We start from the raw sequence: 27,827 nt of genomic DNA on the forward strand, positions 1-27,827 counted from the left end.
AACACTGGGTGGAGCTCTGGGCCTGGAGGCAGGAGGACCTGAGTTCAAATTCTACTGTTCACTAGTTGAAGTCACTTCATCTGTGTCTGCTTCATCTGTGCATCTGCCCCACTGGATTAAATATTTGCCAAGCACTTTGCAAACCTTAAAGTGCTTTCTGAGTGTGGTAGGTTCTCCCTCGGGCAGCTTCCCCCTCCCTCTCACTGGCTGGCTTCTCTAGGGCCAAAGATGGTTCCCCAGGCCAGGGCGGCCTCGGAGGGGGATGTGACGAGGGTGATGGAGGCGGCTGCAGAGAAACCTGGGGGTACTGTGCACTGATGCCCAGTAAAGGGAGCAGAACCAGGAGGATCACGTCTACAGCCCCGACAAGATGGTGAAGATCAATGCCTTGGAAAGCTTTAAGACTGGGGCTGGAACCGGACTTTTGTTTTCTTGCTTTCTCAGTGGGGGCTGGGGCGGGGTGGGGGGTGCCGCAGGGGAAGACAGGAGGAAGAGAAGGCAGGTCTTTGTTTGAAATACAATTTAATTTTTTTTAAAAGCTACAGCGGGGTGAGGGACAGGTTTATTGTGCTGTTTGCTTCCAAAGAAAAGACACAGGCCCCACTCCCTCCATGATTTCCAAAGAACCTGGAATTCCCAGGTATGGCCCAGGCTTCCTGGGGCTGGACTCCCTCCCTGGTCCCTCCTTCCTTCCTTCTCTTCCCAGTGGCTCTGTGCTCCTACAGGCACTCAACGGCCATTGGTTGGATGATCAAATGGATGAACTGGCTCATCTCCCAATCAGGGGAGCTCCATGGAGCCTGCTCAACCTCAGTGTTGGTGGGATCAGTGCAAGCTCTTTGGGGCCCCAGAGGACCCAGGTACCAAGAAGAGGACAAGAATAAGGAGATGAGCACTTGCCCAGCCCTTCCACAAAAAAGGATGAGTTGGATGCAATATTTCTTACAGATGGGGAAACTGAGGCACTATGGGCTTGAGTAGAAGTGGTGGCCAGGAGCAGCCACATTCTTCCCTGAGGTTTGCCATGTGTGGAGACTGATCACGGCAGCTGGGCAAATTTGGGATAAGGAGACCAAGGCAGTGGATCAACATTCCAGGCCCAAGCTCTTTTCTTCCCCAAGGGCCAGGCCAGACCCAGCAGCAGGCCCTCAGACCTTCTTAAGTGAGAAAGCCCACCCACCCCAAGGCAATGGGTGGAGGCTGGTGGGGGGGCGGGGTGCCCTAGCAGCCCCACCCAGGCCCCAACCTCCAATCCCATCCCCAGCCCACTCAGCTCCTGTAACTCTTCAGCAGGTGACCAGCGATCACCAGTCGCTGGATCTCACTGGTGCCCTCGTAGATCTCTGTGATGCGGGCATCCCGGTAATGGCGCTCAGCTGGCATCTCCGACACGTAGCCCATGCCGCCCAGGATCTGAATGGCCTGAAAGAGAAGGCAAGAGCCTTTGGAGCCACCAAGGAACAAGGCCCTGGGTAGATGGGCCTCTCCCTGACAGGAAACTCACTCACCTGGTGGGAGATCCTCGTGGCGGCCTCGGATGCTGCCAATTTGGCCATCGCAGACTCCTAACCAGGAGGAGACAGCCCTGAGTGAGGGGCACCAGCTTCAGCACAGCCGATTCCCCACCATGGTCTGTGCCGAGACCACTGACCTCTCACTGACTCCCTCTACTGAGGACTTGGGCACAATCTTACCCAGAATATCTAGGCCTTTCCCTCCCAGAAAACAAGCCCTTCTCCAAAGTGTAGGCCAGCACCTTGCTGAAGGGCTTTCGATTATCCTTGAGCATGGCAGCCCGCCAGGTCAGTAGTCGGGCACTCTCCAGGGCCAGGGCCATATCTGCCAACTTGAACTGAAACACAGGCAGGCACAGGGGACGTGAGAGGCCTCTCCCTCCCCATAGCAGGCTGTCCAAGCTCCCCCCGAACTTCCAGGGGAGCCCAGCCAGCCATGCCCTGCAGAGAGAAGAGCAGGGTCAGCAGATTGCTGTCCAAGCCCAAGGCAAACCTCAGCCTCTGCCCGTTACCTGGATGTTCTGGAGCTTGGTGAGAGGGGAGCCAAAGGCCACACGTTTCTCTGCATAGTCCACGGCACAGTCCAAAGAAGCTTGGGCAATGCCGAGGGCCTGGGCGGCGATGCCGATCCGGCCCATGTCCAGGGTTTGCTGTTAGGATGACCCAGACGTCAGTTCAACTGATCTCCCCATCTCCGTCTCTACCCCAGCACAGGGAGGACCAACTGAAGACCCCTCCCCAGGCTCACCATGGCAATCTTGAAACCCATGCCCATCTCGCCCAGCATGTTTTCCTTGGGAATGTGACAGTCCTCAAAGATGAGGTTGGCCGTGGAGGAGGCTCGGATGCCCAGCTTGTCTTCCTTCTTCCCCAGGGAAAGCCCGGGCGTCGGCATAGGAACCAGGAAGGCCGTAATGCCCTAAGAGCACACAGAAGGCCAAGAAGACACTTCAGAGCTATTTCTGGCTTCCACCCATTTGTCTGCCAGGCCCCAGAGGGACCCTGGCTTTAGCCAGAACAAAGGCAAAGACTGACAGGGTGAGCCTGCCTTTCCAGGCTCAAAGAGAGCTCTGGGAAGCCCTGGGCAAGGGACTAAGAGACAGTCCTTGTTCGGGGCCTCCTGTCCTCACCTTGTGTTTCAAGGGCTTATCAGTGGTGGCAAAGACCACGGCAGCTGAGGCTTCCCAGGCATTGGTGATCCAGGCTTTGGTGCCATTCAGAACCCAAGAATCCCCCTCCAGTCTTGCAGAGGTGGAAGCGGCCCCAGCATCACTGCCATTCCCTGGAGATTAAGGGCTGGATGGACAAAGGCTCCGCCAGCCTCTAAATCACTGAATGCCCAAGTCCCCCACCCCTGCAGGTGGTGATCCCCAAGCCCTGTCCAGCATTACCTTCTCAGAGCTTTGCTGGTGAATAGTCAGGTGGGAAGAGAGGGTCCTGCCAGAGTCAGGATGTGATGCTCATCCCCACCCCCACCCTACCCCAGCCAGGCAGGCCACCACGCCTTTTTCTCTCAAAGCACCCTGGCCTCCTCCTCAGAGGGGAAGCACAGGGTGGGTCTCTGCCCCTCAGAAGCCACACAACACAGTTCACTCCTTCGGCAACCCTCCCCAGGATTTCTACTGGCTTCTTAGGCATCCTCAGCCATGCAGGAGCCCTTCCTTTCCTGTTCTTGAGCTAGGTGGATGAGGTTACATGCAGAAGGTCTCCTAGCCCCTACCCAGTACCTGGTTCACTGAGAGCAAAGCAGCCAATTTTGTCACCACTGGTAAAGGGTGAGATCCACTGCTGCTTCTGTTCCTTGGATCCGTACTTAAGGATCGGCCCTAAATAGAGAGACTGCAGAACGAGGAGGAGAGGATGTGGGCTTGCCTGCCCCTGCCCCTGCCCCTCCTCTCCCAAGCCCACCAAGAGGCCAGGGGGCCAGGGAGGGGACCACTTACATTGTTGACACTCATGATGACTCCTGTCGATGCACAGCCCCGACTGATCTCCTCCAAAGCAATAGCATAGGCCAAGTAGTCAAGCCCAGCGCCACTGAATTCCTCAGGCACATCCATGGCCAGGAGCCCCAGCTTCCCCATCTTCTTTATCTAATTCCAAGGAATCACCGAAACGCAGAATCAGAAGAAACCTAAGAGGTCTCCAGGTCCAACCTGAATCTGAGCAAAAACGTGCTCTCCCAGATACATGGTGGACAATGAGCTACGTTATGGAATCTCAGAATTGTGAGGAATCTCGAAAGCGTCCAGCCCTGAACAAGATGATCTCCAGCAATGGGGAGCCTAGACCGCCAGATGCAGCCCAACCCACTTCTCGGGAGCTTTTGAAGCTTATAAGCAGCCTGACCTTCAACCCTCAACTCCTATGTCTGCCCTCCAGGGTCACTAAGAACAAGGCAATCTTGTCTTCCCTGGGCCAACCACTCTCCAAAGCTCTGGTGAAAAGTGAACACAAACCCAGGCTTCCTTTGGCCAACCTTCCTGCTCATGGTCCTTTACCGCCCTCCTCTGGACATGGACTCACCACTATTCTGCCCAGACTGAAGCCGGCCAGGCGGATGTGCTCTGCCCAGGCTGGGCACGAGACTTCTCTGAGGGTGGCACTAGACTAACTCCATCCTATACTGCCAACTCCGACCGGATGAAATGCCCATCACTTGTATGTGAGCTGCCTCCCCTCAATTTTCTAAGTGTGAAGTTGACTTTCTGACCTTAAAGTATGACTTCACAGTTAACCTCCTAAATCTCATCTTACTGGACCCTGTCTGGCTTCTACCTCTTTGGACGCTAGCTGGCCACCAATGTGAGCTATTTCCTCCATTTGTGTTACGTGATGCTGTGTTCACAGGGCCAAGCATGGATCACTGGGGCATCCCATTAGAGACCTCAAAGCTGACACAGAACCAGTAATAACTAAGATTTGGGGTCAGTCAGTGAGACAACTGGACAATTCTCTGCAGCTTCACTATCATCTAACCCACACCTCCCCATCTTTCCCGCAAGGACAGCATGGGATTTCCTGCTTTTATAGATGAAGAAAATCCCATCTAGGAGGCCCTGTGACACGTCATAGCTGGTGAGCATCAGTCAGGATTCACACCTAGGTCCTCTGACACCAGGCTCTGCCCCACCTCTGACACCTTCTTGGTGGCTTCCTTCTCCTTGTCTGAGGGAGGCAAAGGCTCAGCTGTGGCCAGAACAGCCCATGTCTACCTGCCGTGTGAAGGGCAGCAGCAGGAGCGAGGCTAGCATGGGCAGGAGGCAAAGCCCATGAGGAAAGAACCTTTTGCTGACCCCTTCACAATCGAGATACTGAGCACAACATGACTGGTCATCTAGCTTGCCACCGCCTCCTCAGAACCGCTGGGCATCACAGCCACCCTTCTTGGCACCGTGCTCCAAGGATCACCCTCTGAAGCATACTCACCACCCACCCTTCAGTTCCATCTTCTTACGTCTCATCTCCAAAAATTAGAATTTGTGCTCCTTGAGAGCAGGGGCCATCTCCATTTTCTGCTTCTCACAGTGAAAGGCAAACAGTAAGAGCTTAATACATGCTTTTTCACTCATTCACTCATCTACCACCCATAAACCTCAAAAGAGGAAATATGGTGAGGTGGACATGAGCCGTTCACAGTGAAGCCACACTTGCTCTCTGGATCACCATGAGGTTCACTAACCAGCCCTTTAATAACATGTCCTAGATGAAGCAGGGATTGAAGACAAGGTTCCCATTCCCAGAGCTTATGGCCACCATTCTCTTCTGTTCCTGGGAAATCAAGACAGAATCTGCACTTCTCTAATCCCATCACCGTTCCCCCATCACCCATCTTTCCTTTTCATCACAAAGTACAGAAGAGGGCTAACTTCTGCCATTACACCTATCATGGGCACACAGCAACAAGCTCCTTCCTGGCTGATGAGAAGCATCAGTGGAAGGTTCTCATTGGGTCCTCCACATCGTAAAAAAAAAAAAAAGCATAGTATAGTATACCATAATGTAGGTATATCAAGAAATCATCCAGTATCTGCTTTGGGCAGAGAGAGCACTTTGGCCCAAGTTTCTTACTATTTATTTAATACTTTTAGTATTGATTTCACAAGAGTTTGAATTACAAATTTTCTCCCCATTTCTACCCTCCCCCCCACTCCAAGATGGCATATATTCTTTTTTTTTGTTTTGTTTTGTTTTATATATTTTTTTTATTTATTTATTTTTAGTTTACCACACACGGTTCTACATAGTTTTGAGTTCCAGTTTTTCTCCCCTCCCTCCCCCCTCCCTCCCCAAGACGGCATGAAGTCTCATATAACTGTCATGTATAACTTCGCATTGAATTAATTTATTTATATTCTGATTGTCCCGTTCCCCAGTTAGTCCTCCCTCCTGTCACCCCACTCCCCCTCATCCTCTTTTCCCTTACTTTCTTGTAGGGCAAGATAGATTTCTATGCCCCATTGCCTGTATATCTTATTTTCTAGTTGCATGCAAAAACATTTTTTTTAAACATCTGCTTTTAAAACTTTGAGTTCCAAATTCTCTCCCCTCTTCCGTCCCTACCCACCCTCCCTAAGAAGGCAAGCAATTCAACATAGGCCACATGTATATCATTATGCAAAACCCTTCCACAATACTCATGTTATGAAAGACTAACTATATTTTGCTCCATCCTACCTTATCCCCCTTTATTCAATTTTCTCCCTTGACCCTGTCCCTTTTCAAAAGTGTTTGCTTTTGATTACCTCCTCCCCCATCTGCCCTCCCTTCTATCATCCCCCCTTTTTTATCTTCTTCCTCCTTCTTTCCTGTGGGGTAAGATACCCAATTGAGTGTGTATGTTATTCCCTCCTCAGGCCAAATCTGATGGGAGCAAGATTCACTCATTCCCCCCTCCCCTGCCCCCCCATTCCCTTCCTACAGAACTGCTTTTTCTTGCCACTTATATGTGAGATAATTTACCCCATTCTATCTCTCCCTTTCTCCTTCTCTCAATATATTCCTTTCTCATCCCTTAATTTGATTGTTTTTTAGATATCATCCCTTCATATCCAACTCACCCTGTGCCCTCTGTCTATATATATGTATATATATACATGTACACACACACACATACACACATACATATACGTGTATGTGTGTGTGTGTGTGTGTGTATGTATATTCCCTTCAGCTACCCTAATACTGAGGTCTCATGAATTACACACATCATCTTTCCATGTAGGAATGTAAACAAAACAGTTCAACTTTAGTAAGTCCCTTATGATTTCTCTTTCTTGTTTACTTTTTCATGCCTCTCTTGATTCTCCTGTTTGAAAGTCAAATTTTCTATTCAGTTCTGGTCTTTTCACTGAGAAAGCTTGAAAGTCCTCTATTTTATTGAAAATCCATATTTTGCCTTGGAACATGATACTCAATTTTGCTGGGTAGGCGATTCTAGGTTTTAATCCTAACTCCACTGACCTCCAGAATATCATATTCCAAGCCCTTCGACCCCTTAATGTAGAAGCTGCAAGATCTTGTGTTATCCTGATTGTGTTTCTACAATACTCAAATTGTTTCTTTCTGGCTGCTTGCAGTATTTTCTCCTTGATCTGGGAGCTCTGGAATTTGGCAACAATATTCCTAGGAGATTTCTTTTTGGGATCTTTTTCAGGAGGTGATCTATGGATCTTTCAATTTCTATTTTACCCTGTGGCTCTAGAATATCAGGGCAGTTCTCCTTGATAATTTCTTGAAAGATGATATCTAGGCTCTTTTTTTGATCATGGCTTTCAGGTAGTCCAGTAATTTTTAAATTATCTCTCCTGGATCTATTTTCCAGGTCAGTTGTTTTTCCAATGAGATATTTCACATTGTCTTCCATTTTTTCATTCCTTTGGTTCTGTTTTATACTATCTTGATTTCTCATAAAGTCACTAGCTTCCACTTGCTCCAATCTAATTTTTAAAGTAGTATTTTCTTCAGTGGTCTTTTGGACCTCCTTTTCCATTTGGGTAATTCTGCCTTTCAAGGTATTCTTCTCCTCATTGGCTTTTTGGAGCTCTTTTGCCATTTGAGTTAGTCTATTTTTCAAGGTGTTGTTTTCTTCAGTATTTTTTTGGGTCTCCTTTAGCAAGTCATTGACTTGTTTTTCATGGTTTTCTCACATCACTCTCATTTCTCTTCCCAATTTTTCCTCTACTTCTCTAACTTGCTTTTCCAACTCCTTTTTGAGCTCTTCCATGGCCTGAGACCAGTTCATGTTTTTCTTGGAGGCTTTTGATGTAGGCTCTTTGACTTTGTTGACTTCTTCTGGCTGTATGTTTTGGTCTTCTTTGTCACCAAAGAAAGATTCCAAAGTCTGAGTCTGAATGTGAGTCTGTTTTTGCTGCCTGGCCACATTCCCAGCCAACTACTTGACCCTTGAGTTTTTCGTTGGGGTATGACTGCTTGTAGAGTAGAGAGTACTTTGTCCCAAGTTTGAGGGGCTGCGCTGTTGTTTTCAGAGCTATTTCTGCACAGCAAGCTCTGCCACACCAGTGCTTCTCCTCCCCCAAGAACCGCCAACCCGGACCTGACTCACATCTAAGCAGGCTCTGCACTCCCGCTCTGATCCGCCACTTAATTCCTCCCACCAGGTGGCGTGGGGCCAGAAGCAACTGCAGCTGTAGTTCTGTAGCTGCACCTCCTCCGCTGCCCCCAGGGCAGTGGCTGAACCATGAATTCCTTTCACTCTGTCCCCACAGTTTTTCCCACTAACCTTCTCTGTTGTCTTTGGTGTTTGTGGGTTGAGAAGTCTGGTAACTGCCACAGCTCATTGATTCAGGGCACTGGGGCCTGTTCCTCCTGGCTCCCACTCTGGTTGGCCCTCGCGAAGCCCACGCTGGGCTCTGCTCCCCTCCACTCCCAGCAATAGACCTTACCCAGTGACCATTCAGGCTGTCCTAGGCTGGATCCCTGCTTCCCTCTGCTATTTTGTAGGTTCTGCAGTTCTAGAATTTGTTCAGAGCCATTTTTATCGGTGTTTGGAGGGTCTTGGGGGAGAGCCCTAGGCAAGTCCCTGCTTTGCAGCTGCCATCTTAGCTCCACCCCACCAAGTTTCTATCACTAAAGTCGCTACATCCTCAAGTCTCTGTGCCAGCCCTGTGCTCTGCTTCCTGAATTAATCCACTTCTTCTTCCCAAATGGGTGGCTGGTCATATACTCTGAAGCTATCCCTTGTGCTTCCTCCTCCCTCCCCCTTTCCTAGACACCTTCACACATAGTGTAGCTTCTTAACAAACCATGCTCCTCTACCCCTGCCCCTCCTTTGGAAGAAGATATACCCTTCCAAAGCCCTATTCAATTCGGGGGTTTTGCCCCCACCAAATCTCAGTGCTACCTATGAAGACAAATTTGTCTCCTTGGGTTAGGATTTCTAACCTTATGTTGTAACCCATACTTTGTGCATTTGTGTGCAGACCAAAGATGACTGTTACTTCTGGTGATAATGTAGAATGCATCACTAAAGTAAACCATCTGAGCTCAGCCAGGAGTTTTGTTGTTGGCTCCTTTCCTGAAGTTCTGTTTCCTGAGAATTTTTGGATTTCACTACTTTCTTTTTCCTATTCTGCAGTTTTCCTCAAATATTTGATTTTTGTTGCTTTGTTATTGCTATAACAGTTTTCCTAATATTGAACCAGCCCTGCATTCTTCTATAAATCACACTTGGCCACATGTATAATCTTTGTGATGTATTGTTATAGTGTCCAAACTTGTATTTTATTTAGGATTTTTGCATCAATTTCATTAGCGAAACTGGTCTATAATATTCTTTCTCCATTTTTGCTCTTCCTGGTCTAAGTATCAACACCGTATTTGTTTCATAAAAGAAATCTGATAGGACTCCTTCTTTTCCTATTATTCCAAATAATTCATTTAATACTGGAATGAGTTGATCTTTAAATGTTCGGTAGAATTCACTTGTAAATGCATCTGGTCCTGATGCTTTTCCTTAGGAAGCTCATTTATGGCCTGCTCAATTTCTTTTTCTAAAATAGGTTTATTTAGATATTCTATTTCCTCTACTGTTACTCTGGGCAGTTTATATTTTTTAAGTATTCTTCCATTTTACTTAGACTGTTAAATTTATTGGCATATAATTGGGCAAAAGAACTCCTAATTGCTTTGAGATCATCTTCATTAATAGTATATTCACTCCTTTCATTTTTGAAACTATTGATTTGGTTTTCTTAAAATCATATTAACCAAAGGTTTATCTATTTTATTTTTTCATAAAACCGGTTCTTAGTTTTATTTAACAAATCAGTGGTTTTCTAACATTCATTTTTTTTTAATTTCACCTTTAATTTTCAGGATTTCCAATTTGGTGCTTAATTGGGGATTTTTAATTTGATTTTTTTTTTTTAGTTTTTTAAACTGCATACCCAATTCATTGATCTGCTCTTTCTCTATTTTATTGATGGAAACATGTAAAATATACATTTTCCTCTGATTACTGCTTTTGCTATATCCCATAAGTTTTAGTATGTTGTTTCATAATTCTCTTTAGTAGATTTAGTGTTTCTATGATCTGATCTTTGACCCACTCATTCTTTAAGATTAGATTACTTCATTTCCAATTAATGTTCAATTTTTTCCATGGCCCTTTATTAAATATAATTCTTATTGCATTATGATCTAAAAAGGACATATTTAATATTTCTGCTTTTCTACATTTGACTATAAGATTTTTATGTCCTAATATAAGGTCAATTTTTGTAAAGGTTCCACATACCACTGAGAAAATAGTATATTGCTTTTCTATTCCCTCTTCAGATGTCTAGCATAGCTAGCTTATCTAAGATTCTTTGCATTTCTTTACTTCTTTCTTATGTATTTTTTGGTTAGATTTATCTAGTTCCAAAAGGGGAAGAGTTGGTCCCCCACTATTATGGTTTCGCTCTCTATTTTCAACTATAAGTCATTTACCTTTTCCTTTATAAATCTGGATAGTATTGCATTTGGTGCATAGATGTCTAGTACTGATATTACTCCATTATCTAAGGTACTCTTTTTTTAAACACAACATAGTTTTCCTGCTTATCTCTTTTAATTAAATCTGTTTTAGCTTTAACTTTCTCCCAGATCATGATTACCTGCTTTTTTTTTTACATCAGCTGAAGCATAACAAATTCTACTCCAGACTTTTATTTTTACTCTATGCATGCCTCTCATTTTCAAATGTGTTTCTTGTAAATGACATGCTGTTGGGTCCTGGTCTGTGATCCATTCTGCTATCCATTTCCCTTTTATGGGTGAGTTCATCCCATTCACATTCAAAATTATAATTACTAGTTATGTATTTCCCCTCATCCCATTTTCACACACACACAGTTTCTCCTTCTCTCTTTTTATCCTCACCCTCCCTCCTCATAAATCTAGTTTACTTCTGACCACATGCTACGAGTCCCTCCCTTATCCTATCCCCATGCCCTCTTATTTCACTGTCATTTAAGAAGTCTTTTATATCCAAATAAATGTATGTTATTTCCTTTTTAACCCAGTTCCAATGAGAATAAGGTTCCCACATTTCCCACCCCCCACCCCATCCTTCTCTCAATTGTAAAAGTTCTTCTATTCACACCTCTTTTGCATGGAGTAATTTGTTCCATTTTATCTCTCCCTAGCCAGTTTTATTATTTAGGATCACCACATTGTAATCAACTCAAATCCAAATCCTCTATCTTTGTATACTCTTTTTAGCTACCTTAATAATGATAACATTCGGGGGACGCAGCCAAGATGGCAGCTGGAAAGCAGGGACTAGCATGACCTCCCTGCCAAGTCCCTCCAAAAACCTATAAAAATGGCTCTGAACCAATTCTAGAATAGCAGAACCCACAAAACAGAACAGGGAAGCAGGGCTCCAGCCCAGGACAGCCTGGATGGTCTCTGGGTGAGGTCTATCCCACACGGAGCTGGGAGCTGGGAGCTGGGAATGGAGTGGAGCAGAGCCCAGCCTGAGCGGCGTGGACCAACCAGACCAGGAGCCGGGTGGAGCGGGCCCTACCACCCTGAATCAGTGAGCTGCAGCAGTTACCAGACTTCTCAACCCACAAACACCAAAGACAGCAGAGAAGGTTAGTGGGAAAAGCTGCGGGAGTGGAAGGAGTTCGGGGTTCAGCTTCCAGCCCCGGGGGCAGCGGAGGTGGGGCAGCTACAGCTGCTGTTGCTTCCGGCCCCAGGCCCACCTAGTGGGAGGAATTAAGTGGTGGATCAGAGCGGGAGTGCACAGCCTGTTGAAGATTTAAGCCCAGTCCAGGTTGGGGGTTCTTGGGAAAGGAGTAGTGCTGGTGTGACAGAGCTGGCACCTCCCCCCCAAACATGGAACATAGAACTCTTTAGTCTACAAGCAGTCATACCCCGCTGAAAAACTCAAGGGTCAAGTTAGTTGGTTGGGAATATGGCCAGGCAGCAAAAACGCACCCAGATTCAGTCTCAGACTTTGCATTCTTTCTTTGGTGACGAAGAAGACCAAAACATACAGACAGAAGAAGTTAACAAAGTCAAAGAGCCTACAACAGAAACCTCCGAGAAAAACATGAACTGGTCCCAGGACATGGAAGAGCTCAAAAAGGTTTTGGAAAAGCAAGTTAGAGAAGTAGAGGAAATATTGGGAAGAGAAATGAGAAGGATGTGAGAAAACCATGAAAAACAAGTCAATGACTTGCTAAAGGAGACCCAAAAAATACTGAAAAATACACTGAAGAAAACAACACCTTAAAAAATAGACTAACTCAAAGTGGCAAAAGATCTCCTAAAAAGTCAATGAGGAGAAGAATGCCTTGAAAGGCAGAATTAGCCAAATGGAAAAGGAGGTCCAAAAGACCACTGAAGAAAATACTACTTTAAAAATTAGATTGGAGCAAGTGGAAGCTAGTGACTTTATGAGAAATCAAGATATTATAAAACAGAACCAAAGGAATGAAAAAATGGAAGACAATGTGAAATATCTCACTGGAAAAACCACTGACCTGGAAAATAGATCCAGGAGAGATAATTTAAAAATTATTGGACTACCTGAAAGCCATGATCAAAAAAAGAGCCTAGATATCATCTTTCAAGAAATTATCAAGGAGAACTGCCCTGATATTCTAGAGCCACAGGGCAAAATAGAAATTGAAAGAATCCATCCATCGCCTCCTCAAATAGATCCCAAAAAGAAATCTCCTAGGAATATTGTTGCCAAATTCCAGAGCTCCCAGATCAAGGAGAAAATACTGCAAGCAGCCAGAAAGAAACAATTTGAGTATTGTGGAAACCCAATCAGAATAACCCAAGATCTGGAATAACCCAAGATCTGGCAGCTTCTACATTAAGAGATCAAAGGGCTTGGAATACGATATTCCAGAGGTCAATGGAGCTAGGATTAAAACCTAGAATCACCTACCCAGCAAAACTGAGTATCATGCTCCAAGGCAAAATATGGATTTTCAATAAAATAGAGGACTTTCAAGCTTTCTCAGTGAAAAGACCAGAACTGAATAGAAAATTTGACTTTCAAACACAAGAATCAAGAGAAGCATGAAAAGGTAATCAAGAAAAAGAAATCATAAGGGACTTACTAAAGTTGAACTGTTTTGTTTACATTCCTACATGGAAAGACAACATGTATGATTCATGAGACCTCAGTATTAGGGTAGCTGAAGGGAATATGCATATATATATATATATATGTTTATATATATATAAGTGAATGCGTATGTATGTATATATCTATGTGTATATATATATACATATATATATATATATATATATATATATATATATATATATATATATATATAAAAGAGAGAGAGCAGACACAGGGTGAGTTGAAGATGAAGGGAAGATATCTAAAAGAAATAAAATCCAATTAAGGGATGAGAGAGGAACATACTGAGAGAGGGAGATAGGGAGAGATAGAATGGTGTGGATTATCTCGCATAAAGGTGGCAAGAGGAAGCAGTTCTGTGGGAGGAGGGGAGAGGGCAGGTGAGGGGGGAATGAGTGAACCTTGCTCTCATCAGATTTGGCCTGAGGAGGGAATACCATACATACCCAATTGGGTATCCTACCCCACAGGAAAGAAGAGGGAGGAAGATAAGAAAGGGGGGGGGATGATGGAGGGGAGGGCAGATGGGGGTGGAGGTAATCAAAAACAAACACTTTCGAAAGGGGACAGGGTCAAGGAAGAAAATTCAATAAAGCGGGATGGGTTGGGAAGGAGCAAAATACAGTCTTTCACAACATGAGTATTGTGGAAGGGTTATACATAATGATACACATGTGGCCTATGTTGCCTATGTTGATTGCTTGACTTCTTAGGGAGGGTGGGTGGGAAGGGAAGAGGGGAGAGAATTTGGAACTCAAAGTTTTAAAAACAAATGTTCAAAAACAAAAAAAAAAGTTTTTGTATGCAACTAGAAAACAAGATACACAGGCAATGGGGCGTAGAAATTTATCTTGCCCTACAAGAAAGAAAGGGAAAAGGGGATGGGAGAGGAGTGGGGTGATAGAGGGGAGGGCTGACTGGGGAACAGGGCAACCAGAATATATGCCATCTTGGAGTGGGGGGGAGGGTAGAAATGGGGAGAAAATTTGTAATTCAAACTCTTTGAAAATCAATGCTGAAAACTAAATATGTTAAATAAATAAATTTAAATTAAATTTTAAAAAAAGAAAAAAAAATAACAGTAACATTCTTAAGCATTACAATGATCATTTTCCATATAAGACAGTAAGTAGTTTAACCTTACTAAATCCTTTATGATCAGTCTTTCACGTTTACCTTCTTATGTTTCTTCTGATACTTATATCTGAAAGTCACATTTTCTGTTCAGCTTTGGTCTGTTCCTCAAGAATATTAGGAAGTCAAGGGCAGCTAGGTGGCACAGTGAGTACAGCACCAGCCCTGGAGTCAGGAGGACCTGAGTTCAAATCCAGCTTCAGAAACTTGACAAACTTTACTAGCTGTGTGACCCTGGGCAAGTCACTTAACCCCAATTGCCCTGTCATCCCACCTCCAAAAAAATTTAATTACAAAAAAAGAATATTAGGAAGTACTTTAATTCATTACATATTCATATTTCTCTTGCAATATTATACTCAGCTTTGCTGGGTAAGTAATTCTTGGATGCACACCCAGCTCCTTTGCTTTTCAGAATATCATATTCCATGACTTCAGTCTTTTAAAGCAGAAACTGCTGAATCTTGTGTTATCCTGACTATAACTCCACAATATTTGAACTTTTTCTTTCTAATTACTTGTAATATTTTCTCCTTGACCCAGGAGCTTTGAAACTTGGCTACAACATTTCTGTGGGTTTCCATTTTAGGATTTCTTTCAAGTGGTGACAAGTGGATTTTTTCAATTTCTATTTTACTCTCTAGTTCCAAACTTCAGGGCAATTTTCCTTAATAATTTCTTGAAATATAATGTCTACTCTTTTTTTTAATCATGACTTTCAGATAAATTCAACATTATTATCTCTCCTTGATCTGTTTTCTAGGTCAACTGTTTTTCCAATGAGATATTTCACATTCTCTTCTTTTTTTAATTCTTTTGATTTTGTTTGATTATTTCTTGATGTTTTATGGAGTCATTAGCTTTCACTTGTCCAATTCTAATTTTTAAGGAATCTTCTTCAGTAAGTTTTCGGGCCTCTTTTTCCAACTGTCCAAAATTTTCTTGCATTACTCTTATTTCTTTTCTCATTTCTTTCTCTTCCTTTCTTATTTGATTTTTAAAGTCCTTTTTAAGCTCTTCCCACAATTTTGGGGGGGCTTCTGTCCATTTTACATTTTTCTTTGAAGCTTACAAGTAGCTGTTTTGACTTCATTGTCTTCTTCTGAGTTTAAACCTTAACATATTTTCTATCACCACAGAAACTATCTATGGTCAGGTTCCTTTTCTGTTGTTTACTCACTTTAATGGCCTATTTCTTGGCTGTTAACCTTATATTAGGGTCAGGCTCTGCTCTTGAGGTGTGGGGGAATAATTTCTCAGGCTTCAGGTTTCTCATGTTACTGTTTTCTGAGCTCTATCTGGGGGTCTCTGACTCTTTGGTTCTTCCAATGCATTATGATCAAAGGCCAGATGTGGTCACTGCTCTTCTGGCTTATGCCTTGGTTTATCAGTGACCTCAGGTATTCCTCTCCACCCCTAAGCCATGACCAGGGCCCCTGAAATACTGCCACTGCAAGTGCTCTCACCACCTGAGGTCCTAAAAATGCACCACTTCAGCAAACATCAGTTCACCCCTCTGTCCCGGAACTGAACCCAGGGACTCCTAGGAGTGACCACAATCAGTTCTCTCTATCCTGGAACCTCAAACAGGGCCCCAGTCCCCTCTGCTACTGGACTCACCAGTGTGTGCTCACTCCTCCTCACCTGAAGTCATAGCCTGGGACTGAGTTGGATCAAAGTGCCTGGACCCCTCATCCAGTGCCAGCAGATCCCTCCTCTCTACAATTTTACCCTATCAGTTGCCCAACCCTGCCCCCCAAATGGGGGGCAGTCCCTAAGTGAATACGAGGGTCTATCTGCAGTAGACCACATAGAATCAGCAGGATATTCTCTATTACAACCTGTTGCAGCTAAAGCTAACAGAATGGTTGTTTGGTTACCTCCTGGTCTCGTTTGCCCCCAGATGGGGTAAAAGTTTTAGAAGCCATGCTGACAAAGCTGGCCCCTAGCTTGCTGCTTGCTGACATGGCAGTACCTGCCCTTTGCTCCAGTGTGAACGCCACCTGTGGGTCAGATCTTTCCCAGTACCTTCCTAGATTGTCTTAGGCTGGACGACAGCTTTGCCCCAACTTTTTATTATTCCTTCTGCTCCAAAATTCAATTGGAGGTGTTGTTTTAAGTTATTTGGAGGGGAATCTAGAAAAGCCAAGTAATTTCTGCCTAATTCCACCATTTTCCCACAATCCTCCTCAGTCATCATTTCTTTAAGAATGAATGGCTGCTTCCTCTTCAGATTTCCCTTCAGAGGGTACCTTTCCTTTCTCCTTGGGAAGGGTCTTTCATTTATTTCTTAGTTCCAAATCTGAGTGGTCCTTCTCCCTCTTCTCTGATACATTCTTCTGCCCTCCAACTTCCTGCCCCAGGTCAAAATTCCTCTCTGCCTTTTGGGATCCTTCAGCCCCTCTTGTTTTCACATTAAAACTCTTCTTCCATTTGTTGTGGGAAGCACCTCGTTTTCCCCAAAAACCTGAGCGTGGAGGGGCTTTCCTTTGCCTTTTGTTTGTGCAGACAAAGCCTGCACCTTCTTTGAATACTGTGGCAGAGTTACAAACATGACAATATACTGCACAATTACTCATTCTCTAGACTTACTGAAAAGAAAAGCCTCAGTCCTTTTCACTATTGCTAAAAGGTCCCCTGAATAATTCAATCCTAGGAGGGAAGGAATGCCATGAACCAGCCACCCGGGTCCACCTTGCTGCCTTTACAAGCGCTGCCTTATGAAGCCACCAGGCTCCTCCTCCTACATGCCCTGAGACAGGAAGCTGAGGATGGCTCTGGGCCAAGCTCAATGCTCAGGCTTCCAAGGCTGGGTCTTTATGAGGGCAATGTTCATTTCAGGCATTTCTTTTTTATTATGAACTTAAACGTTAACAAATGTGAACATTTCAACAGACAAAAAAGAAAAGAGGACTGAATACAAAACTGCTTCTACCATAGACAGTTTATTGCTTATCTTTTTTAAGTTAACATGGTTAAATCGGACACAAAGTTCCCTTCTAAATATCTTTCTGCTCCCTTCTGTTAATTTTTAATTGATGTTCTTTTCTTATTTTGGTATCACTCTCATCACCTGCCCCACAAAGAGAAAGCTTCTCTTGTTGCCAATAAATATAGGCAAGCAAACTAAACAAACACATTGGCTTTGTCTGAAAACGCTCCTTACTCTGCAGCTCCACTTCCTTCTCCACCTTTGCCAAGAGCTGGGAAGGCCACCTCGTCAGCCTTCCACAGGCTGCAGCTCCGTCTCCCAACGCTGTTTTCCTTGACATTACTTTGTGTAACGTCATTGTGTAACCGGATGCACTGAGTGGGCTCCCTTCATTCTGCACCCCTGGAGTCTGCACAAATTCTTCTAGGTTTCTCTGAATCCATCAGGCTCACAAGTTCTTACAGTACAGTATATTCCACCACATTCACCTACTCTAGTTTTTTCAGACATTCTCCAATTGATGAGCACTTCCTTTCTTTCCAGTTTCCAGTTCTTTGTTACCACAACAAGTGTCCCTCTGAGGGTTTCTGGCTCTACCAGTCCCTTCCCCCTTCAACCTTGTTGGCGTGTTCTGAGGAGGAATCCTGACAGGTGAAACATGATCCTCAGGACTTCTGTGAATGTTCACTACTCATCTGCACTCTGGTTCAACAGCTACTTGGAATAAATTCAGAGGTCCCAGAGTCGATTACTAACTTTGGGTGATAGACAAAAGCCCAGTTCTTAGCAGCTGAGTTGAAATCTTGGAATGGGCTGGGGAGAACCCTTCTCTTAACTACAACTGGAGGAGAGTTGCTTGGCCAGCAGAAAGAGTAGGCATAGTCATCTTTCCAAAATTCTCCAACTAGTATGTGGTGTCTCAGAGTGGAGCTGAGCTCTTGACTTTAAACTTATTTATCAAGTACTATAAGACCCCAGAGAAGACCGCTATCATGAAGACATCTGGGCAAGACCAGGGCTAACCCATACACTTACGGGACTAGGAATAAGTCCTGCTCAGACTCCTAATCATTTCACCAGTGAGAAAAAGAGGAACCAGGAAGAAGTCTAAATTTGGGGAAAGTCAGAAAGTTCCCCAGAGAAAAATTAAACTGACCACAAAAGGTACACTCTGTGTGTGGATGTATTATCACAAAAACCCAGAGAGAAAAAGAATATCCAGAGGGACTAGATAATAGGGCCAAAGGCAGCTGACACGTTGAGAAAGATAAAGACTAAGTAAAGAGCAGAGGTGGTGATTTAAAAACCATTGGTAAATATAGAGAACAGTTTCATCACACTTTGTTTGTTCTTCTCTAATTACCAAATTGTGCCTTTTGTGACAGTTAGTAGAGTCTAACAGGCAGCCTCCTGAAGGCTGTATTGTGAGTTACCCACGTGGGATTATTGCATCCTTTGCCCTTATATCTCTGGTTGCCTCTTCTTTCTAGAAGGTTTGGAAGTTAAGAGTAGGAGAGATACAGGGTGACAGCTTACAGGGTTAAGGGGAAGTTTTTCTAATATATAAGAGATGTGAACATTTTTGAGGACATATGGGAATGAGTCAGTAGAGGAAGAGATGGAAGGAGGGAGGAGGGGGAGGGAGTGAGGGAGAGTGAGAGGAAGAGAAAGAAAGAGAGAGATAGAGAGAGACAGACAGGGAGGGAGGGAGAAAGAGAGAGAGAAAATGTTTTGATTTATGGAGTAAAGTCATAAGGACATAGAATGAGATGGGATGATGGGTATAGATAGATACAGAAAAATAATAGCTAAAATCTCTATGTTGCTTTAAGGTTTTCTAAGTCCTTTACTTACATTAGCCACTTCTTGCTTTGAGACAGAAGGGGAAAATGGGCAAAGAAATTAAAATTTTTTTGAGGTTGGGAAGAGGGAAGTTGAAGGAGTTCATGTGAGAAGGTCACAGTCTTCACAGTAAAATCAGAAGCAAGACTCTCAGTTAAGCAAGACCCTAGCATAGAGAGGTAGGTTTGGGTGGTGAAAAATATTTACAATAACTGCTGTGATGTGTGAAAGGGGGTCTATAAAAAGGAGTTTAAAAGGCAAGAATAATAACTCACCTTTAAGTAACATTTGTGGCTTATAAAATACTTTCCTCACATGAGAAGTCATGAGGTCTCATCAGATCCTACCAGCTTCATGCCTTCCCCCTCAAATTATCTCATATTCATGTACTACTTTATAAGGATTTACCTATGTACATGTTCTTTCCCCTGACAGAACGTACTGATGACAGGGACTGTTTTGCCTTTGTCTCTGGATCCCCAGCATCCATACTGATTCCTGGCACATGGCTAGAGCTTGATTAATGTTTGTCGAAATGACTGACATGGGTAGTACAAGTATGACCTTCACTGAACAGAATTGCTAGGCAGCACTGAATGCCCAGCTGAGATGAAAAAGCATGAATTTATGACTTGGTCAACATGGTTTCCAATAATGCCCAATATCCAAATGATTTTGGAATGGTACCAATTGGTGGGCAAGTCGCTCACCTGCTCTGTGTCACTTCCCCATCTACAAAATGAAGATGATAGCCTTCACCCCACTTGACTGACAGCAGTTATGAGGATCAAATGATGAACTGAAAAATACTTTTAAAAGTATAAAAGTTGAGGGGTGGGGCCAAGATGGTGGAAAAAAAGCAGGGACTCGCCTGAGCTCTCCCAAATTCCCCTCCAAACAACTTTAAAACATTCCTTAAAACAAATTCTGGAGCAGGAGAACCACAAAAGAACAGGGTAAAACAATTTTCCAGGCCCAGACAGCTTGAAAGGTCAACAGGAAAGGTCTGTGGCACTACGGTGAGGGTGGAACTCAGTCCAGCATGGGCAGCACCCTGGCAAGACTGTGGCTGGCCATGCCTCAGCAAACAAGCAACGACCTTGGGGGCAAATGAATCAGCAGCAGCAGCTTCAGGAGCTCTCAGCTCACAGATGGTAAGGGGCCAGACATCTGGTCAGGAGATGACAGGGGTCCCTTTGCTGACACTGAGTGCAGGATTCTGTTGTATTGCCCATATGCGAATGTGAGTCACAGTCTCTAGTACACCAGAGCTTATGGCCAAAGAGGAACAAAGACCTGGTCCAAGGTGGAAAAGAGTGCTTGTGGTCTCTCACGTCAGATAAGAGCACAGGCCGGGAGAGCAGGGACCACATCTCTCCCTAGATCATACTACCTGGAAGGAACAGAAAACTTACAGACCCCCAGAACTAGCTCTGGAAGCCTGAAGCTTGGAATAGTGTTCTCTCCACCCCAGGAGCAAAGCCTAACATCAAGTTAAAAGTCAAGAAATAGGCCAGAAAAATGAGCAAACAAAAAAAAGATAACCTGACCACAGAAAGTTACTATGGTGACAAGGAAGACCAAAACATAAACTCAGAAGAAAAATTCTGCCTTACATGATAGTTAGTAGACCATAGAAGGAATCATCCAGAACTTTGTATTGGGATCCAACTTGGCCAATACCAGTCAACAACAACTACTCTTTGGCCCTGCCCAGATTTATTTCCATATGAAAGTTGCTAAAAGTTAATACATTTTCACAGAGAAATTTACATTTTAGAGAAAAAAGCAAAGGTTATTTCTGGTTATACCAAATTTAAGTACTCCCAAATATACTTAATATTGAATTCTAAATCCTCTGCTGGAAATATAGCAAAAAGGAGAAGTTTGGGGCTAAGAAAAGGAGAAGGGAGAATAATAACAGAGAATATGGAAAAAGAAGTGAATGATGTTCTAAATTAACAAACTAGGTAGAGAAGCAGCAGAGTTGACAGCAAGAAAATAGCTAAGTGAAGAACATTCAAAAGTCTCATAGTTGGCTTTTTTCCTTTTGATACCCTTGGAACTGCCTGTTAAATTTTGGGGCTCTAATTATCTACTTCAGCTTCCAGGACTACTCTCATTCACCCACAGAGACTCACCTGCCTGATTCTAGCCTGAGAACACTCCTTATTCAGACACTATAAATTGAGTTACTTTCTTATAGAAATAGCTTTGGGCAGGGAGAAGCTAAAGAGTAAAAGGGAAATGGCAAATGCTGAAGGGGATGTGGGAAAATTGAGACACTAATGCACTGTGGGTGGAGCTGTGAACTGATCCAACCATTCTGGAGAATTCAGAATTACTGGGGACTATAGGCAAAGGGCTGTAAAACTTTGACCAGGAAATATCTGTATCCCAAAGAGATCAAAGAAAAGAGAAAAGGATCTGTCTATACATTATAGCAACTCTTTTTGTGGTGGCAAAAAATTGGAAATTGAGAGGATGCTCTTCAATTGGGGAATGGCTGAACAAGTGGTATATGACTAGAAATGATGGGTGGGATGGTTTCAGAAAAACCTGGGAAGTCTTTTTTATGTAAATAATATTTTATTTTTTCCAATTATATGTAAAGACAATTTTCAACATTCATTTTTTATAAGATTTTGAGTTACATATTTCCCTCCCTAACCCCTCCCCAAGACAGCTAACAGTCTGATATAGGTTATACATGTACAATCAGGTAAAACATATTTCCACATTAGTCGTGTTGTGAAAGAAGAAACAAAAGGAAGAAAAACAAAGAAAGTGAAAATAGTAAGCTTCCATCTGCATTTAGACTCCACCAGTTCTTTCTCTGGATGTGGATTGCATTTTCCATCATGAGGCTTTTGGAATTGTCTTGGATCACTGTATTGCTGAGAAGAGCTAAGTCTATCAAAGTTGATCGTTGCACAATGTTGCTGTTGCTGTGCATAATGTTCTCCTGGCTCTGTTCGCTTCAGTCAGCATTGGGAAACCTGGGAAGTCTTGTGTGAACTGATGCAAAGTGAAGTGAGCAGAACCAGGAAGACATTATACATGGTAAAAGTAATACTGTACAATGACCAACTGTGAAAGACTTAGCTACTCTGGTAAAGACAGTGATCCAAGATAATTCCAAAGGATCCATGATGAGAAATGCTATCCACCTCCACAGAGAGAACTGATGAATGCTGAAAACAAACCGAAGCACACTTTTTAAACTCTATTTTTATTGTTTTATTTTGTTTGTGTTTTCTTTTGCAATATGGTTAATATGAAAATATGTTTTGTGTGACTTCACATGTGTAATTGATGTCAAATTGCTTACCTTCTCAAGAAGGGGAGAGGGATAGGAGAAAGGAAGAGAATTTGGAACTCAAAATTTTTTAAAATGAATGTTAAAAAAATTTCTTACATGTAATTGGGAAGTATTTAATAAAATATATAGAAAAAAACAAAAAAGAGTAAATTATGGTGACTAACATCTATGATTATATCTAAAATCAATCTCAGATTATAACGCAAGCCACTTATAGCTACAACAAGAAGTGCAGCCCAAAGTTTAACTTGACTGACTCTTTCTATCTGTCTCTGTCTGTCTCTCTCTCTCCCCCTGATACTACCATCCCTGGGTCTACAAAGTTTACTTGCTCTCAGAGAGACAATAAAATTACCTTTATTGAAAGGGAATGGTTATCTATTACCTAGTATTACCAGTAAGGCCAAGAGGGAGACACAAAGATGAAAGAGCCTACAAAAAGGTTACCTTCTGGGAGAAGATATGACTGTCTATAAAAATAATTATGATGCAAGGAGTGCAGGAATGTTTGCTTTGGGAGGGACCTCAGAGATCATTTAGATCATTTAGATATCATTTCTGCCCATCTGATTAAGGGTAAGATGGGGAAAAGAAAAGCCAAAAAGGGCAGTTCTGATGACTGTTCCCTTATAGTCAGACAGGGGTGGGGACTGAGTCCAGGATTTCACCAGTGGAGGTAATTCTCAGTCTGAGAGAACTGCTTAGAACAGGGGTGAGGAAACTGCAGTCTCAACATCCTTGGGTGAGGCCTTTTTATTGAATTTTACAGAAGAAATCCTTTTGTTAAGGAGATTTGTTCTTCTAAGGCCTTAGAGCCTTGAGAGATTAAGAGATTTGCCCAGGGTCCCAAAGCCTATAAACATCAGAGTTGGCACTTGAACCCAGGTCTTCTAGACTTTGAGGCCAAGCTTCCCTGTACTGGGGCAGCTAGGTGGCACAGTGGGTAGAGTGCCTGGAGTCAGGAAGACAGCGAGTCACTTCACCTCATTTGCCTCAGTTTCCTCAGATGTAAAATGAACTGGAGAAGGAAATGATAAACCTCTCTAGTATCTTTGCCAAGAAAACCCCAAATGGGATAACAAAGAGTCAGACACAACTGAAAACAACTGCATATATTAGACCATGCTAGCTTGGTTATGATAAAGCCAAGTTACAACAACAAAACCGTGATTTGCCTTTCACTTAAATCTATAAACTACTTTTACAGAATTAAAACTCATGTTTCACTGCAATCAGTAACAACTGCCTTTCTGTACAACATAGGTATGGGTTCCTGACTGTTCCCTTCTAGAGTACAGAGCCTAATGCTATTGCTGGTCTCTTTACAGGAGTCATTGTTCAGTTCTGGGCACCACATTTAGAAAGGACAATTATGAGCTGGAGATACCTCTAGGGGAGGGCAACCAGAAGGTAGTGATGATGACCATGACATACAAGGACTGGACGAAGAGCTTGGGGATATTTGACCTGGACAAGACAGTGATCAGGAAGATACTATAAGTCTCTTAGGATACCTAAAAGGCCTTCATGTGAGAGGTCTGATGTGTACTGCTTGGCCCCAAAGTGCTGAGGTGGAAGAAATGGGTGGAAGCTTCAGAGAGATAGATTTAGGGTCAATGTAAGGAAAACCTTCCAACCCAAAGTCAGACTGGAAGGTTCCCTCTCCATGGGTTTTCAGCAGTGGCTGGATGACACAGTAACAGGCAAGCCCTTTCAGGTACAGGTTACCTGGCATGGCTTCTGAAATCCCTTCTAACCCTGAGATTTTGTGACAAGTCCCTGGAAGGGAGTACAGCTTAGATGTGGTTTAAAGGCCTTAAAGGTCTTTGAGTCGGAAAACTTCCCAAGGAGCAGTGGAAGTAGACTGAGGTCAAAACCACTTCACCACTTTTCTTTCTCAGCCTTGAGGGGACATACCTGCATATCATCCTGTCAGTCACTTTTTAGATAAGGATTCTGGGGACCTGTTTCCCCTAATATCCATGTTCCTTTAGCCTCTGTCCAGGCCACTGATGCCCTCACTTTACTAAAGTGAGAAAAGAAGCAAGGCACTTACCTGAGCACCAGGGAAGCAGTGCTCCTTATCCAGCTGTCCAGCAACAGGGGCCAGTTCCTTCTCAGCAAAATCCTGGCAGGTTTGGCGAAGCATTAGGTGTGTCTCAGGCAGCTCTACAGATTGGTAAATGGTGTGCAGCTGCCTCCAGCCCCGGGAACAGAGAGCTGTCCAGAAGAGATGCAAAGGTCACAGGAGCAGAGACACGGATGTGGCAGGGACCTGAGGGGGCGCACCTGTCCTACCTCTCTGCTTACAGATGAGTAGCAAAGGCCCCAGGAAATATTGGAGTTGAGATCTGATGAGATGGCCTCTGACTCCAAAGTCTCTCCAACATGTTACATAACAAAGGCAAAAAATTTCCAAGGCTCTGTCCTAGGCTCTACTTTCTTGGTGAACTCATCCCTCCCTCTAAACATCTCAATTAATGCTGAGAGCACCATCATCCTCCCAGATTAATCATACTGGTAAGCGCAGAATTATCCTCACCTCTGGTTTCTCCTTATCCTCTGCCATAATAAATCAATTAACAAACTTGTTTCCCCAAAGGTTATTTCTCTATTCCCATCCCCACCACTCTAGCTCTGACCCTCCTCCCTATTTCCCACCAGCTCTCTTCCTTATGGACTTCTCTGGACTCTCTACCAAGCCCACCTTCCCTAGGAAACTAATGATTAGGAAATCTCATTATGCTACAAGATCGATCAACCGTCCCTTGATCCCTTTGATCGAACCCTCTGGCTGGAGGGCAGGGCAGTGGGCTTGGTCCAATCTTCTCCCCACTTTCACCAGCTCCACTGCTTTTGGATGTCCACAGATTCCCATCATGACCCCACACTAGGTACCTCTTCTGCCCCGTATCCCCTTGGCTTCCTTTGTATATGGTCTTCCCCAGTTAGACTGTAAGCTCCAGGTGCAACGGGGACTGTCTTTGTTTTTATTTGAATTTGTAACCCCAGCATTTAGCACAACACCTAATAGGTGCTTAATGAATGTTTATTGACCGATAAAATGCAAACAGCCTCATTTCAATTCTTCCACAAACTTGTTTCCATCATTTGACATTCCATCAGTCGCTCCTCTGTAATCATATTCAATGTCCCTCAAGACTAGTTTGTTTTTCCTTCTGGATCTAGAGTCAAAGGATCTTAGTTCAAATCCTAGTTCTGTCGCTTACTACCTGTGTGACCTTAAGCAAACCACTTAACCTCTCTGGGCTTCAGTTTCCTCATCTGTAATATGAGGGGATGGACTGGATCGGGGGTGTCAAACTCAAATGAAACAGGGACCACTAACCTGTACGTGCGGCCCTGTGGGTCACAGGCTGACTTAGTTTGGAAATGTAAGAGTATCCATATTTTATAGTGTTTTATGTACTTAGCTATTTCTCAAGCACTGTTTCATTTGGTTCAGATCCTACCTGGGCACGTCATGGGCTACAAAGGGCCCAGTGTTGGATACCTGGTCTCCACAACCTCCCAGATCCTTCCCAGTTGTCAGTCTAGGGTCCTAAGACCCACACCTGGCAACATCCTCGTCCCCCTTTAAATTTCAGCTCAGGGAATCCTCCCCCTCCTCCAGTGGCCCGGTAGGGGCTTAGCCGTGGTATCTTGCCAGGGTCCCAGTGGGGCCGCCCCCGTTTTTGTGGTCCCAGGCCCTAGGACAAGGCTCTGCATTAATCTGCTCTTACAAGTTTTACTGCACTGACCACTCCAGTGTTGGGGGAGGTTTCCTGGTGGACAGTTCCCGGGTGGGACGGGGCTAATGGCCTAAGGAGGCGGTGGTTTGGGGGGAGGGGACGTCTTGGTGGAAAGAAGGGATGAAAAGTGTTCGGGGGAGGGCAGCTGTCAGGAGGGCTCCGGCGGGGATACAGGGGGGCCCTCTCCGGGAGGAGGGGGTGAGCCGTGGGGGCCGTCTTGGCGGGGGGGAGGGGCGGAGCAAGGGCTCACGGGGTCCTGCGGTCCGAGGGTCCGGGTGCTCTAGGAGCCCCCAGGAGGGAAGGGGAAGCGGCACGGGGTCCGAGTGTGTCCCGGGCTGGATCTCCCGGTGGGCCGGGGGACCAGGGGGAAGGAGACGAGGGGAGGCTGCGCGGCCGGGCCCAAAGTGGGGCAAAGGTCGCGCCGGAGAGACCCCGCCCCGAGCCGCCCCCGCTCGGACCCGCCCTGGACCGCACTCACCTCGGCGTACCCGGCCGCAGCTGCGGACCAGCAGGGAGACAGCCATGGTCATCCGTCGGTCCGTCAGCCCGTCAGTCCGTCAGTCAGCAGCGCTGGTCCCAGCTCTCCTCCGCCACCACGAAGGTGATGACTTCCAGGCCCCGCCCCCGAGGAACCCCGGGAGACCGCGCGCCGGGCCCCGCCCCCACCGCCCGCCACCTTCCCTTTAGAGGCCCGGAGCGACTTACGGCAGGCCCCGCCCCTTCGAGCCGCGGCTAGGGAGGTGGAGAACCAGGCTCCGCCCCCACGCGCCGGACACGAAGCTGCCTAAGTAACAGGCCCCGCCCCCTCGGGACTGGGCGGGGCCACCGAGAGTCCGGTCCCGCCCCCAGCGGCAGACTCCACCCCCATAACGGCTACAGGCAGGTCCCGCCCCGCAGCGGAGGGAGGTGTTCTCTTTGGAGGCGGAGCCGTAAGGCGCTCTTCGCGCCAATCTCCACCCCCACCCCCACCCCTAAAAGTGAGCGAGCGCTGGACCGCAGTGGGCAGAAGCGCTCTGCCGTTGGGAGAAGGGGCGGGTCCGCCGGGGCGGCTAACTGTCCTAGATGGACACGAAGGCCCCGGACCGCATCTCCCTGGCCGAACTAATTGTTCTTCTTCACGTGGTGCTTCACGATTGGCAAAGCGACCTTCTTTAATGAAGTGTTGGCATTGTATAGATAACAGCTGTAATAATAGGAAACATTTATCTAGGCTTTGAGATTTACAAAGCATTTTGTATATATTATTAGATAGCCTCCTAAGAGGTGGCAATCTAATCTCACCCCATCTCCAGTTCCAGCCTCCAGCATTAACTAGCTTTGTGACCCTAGGCAAGTCACTTACTCTGCCTCAGTTTCTTTAACTGTACCTTCCAAGATTGTTGTTAGAATCAAATAAGATTTTTGTAAAGTGCTTAGCACAGTGCCCAGCACATAGCAGGCACTTAATAAATGCTTGGGTAAGTAGACGGTGAGGTGGATAGAGTACCAGGCCTCAGGTTGGGAAGATTCAGTTTCCTGAGTTCAAATTTGGCCTCAAACACTTACTAGGTGTGTGACCCTGGGCAAGTCACTTAACCCTGTTGGACTCAGTTCCCTCAGCTGTAAAATGAGCTGGAGAAGGAAATGGCTAGTATCCTCCAAGAAAACCCCAAAACAGGTAGAGTCTGGACCCGACTAAACAACAATCTATTCCATGAAATTAAATTGTCCACTG

General features: G+C 44.9%; 1 protein-coding gene across 2 annotated transcripts; it reads right to left on the reverse strand.

The window, feature by feature from the left end:
• Positions 1-505: 505 nt before the first annotated feature.
• ACADS (acyl-CoA dehydrogenase short chain) lies at positions 506-27,001 on the reverse strand. 2 transcript variants are annotated; one of them, XM_036736696.1, is made up of 10 exons: positions 26,592-27,001; positions 24,418-24,581; positions 3,458-3,607; positions 3,242-3,353; positions 2,645-2,796; positions 2,263-2,433; positions 2,027-2,164; positions 1,757-1,852; positions 1,509-1,565; positions 506-1,422 (listed from the first exon to the last, which is right to left on the reverse strand). In XM_036736696.1, the coding sequence occupies exons 1-10, from the start codon at positions 26,641-26,643 to the stop codon at positions 1,270-1,272; spliced, it is 1,245 nt and encodes a 414-aa protein (XP_036592591.1). In that variant the 5' UTR covers positions 26,644-27,001; the 3' UTR covers positions 506-1,269. The 2 variants fall into 2 exon arrangements, with proteins under 2 accessions (XP_036592591.1, XP_036592595.1); XM_036736700.1 differs by having other exon boundaries at positions 1,509-1,585; positions 26,592-26,739.
• Between the last annotated feature and the right edge of the window lie 826 nt (positions 27,002-27,827).

The sequence above is a fragment of the Trichosurus vulpecula genome, chromosome 1, assembly GCF_011100635.1.
Source record: "Trichosurus vulpecula isolate mTriVul1 chromosome 1, mTriVul1.pri, whole genome shotgun sequence".
Classification (NCBI taxonomy): domain Eukaryota; kingdom Metazoa; phylum Chordata; class Mammalia; order Diprotodontia; family Phalangeridae; genus Trichosurus; species Trichosurus vulpecula.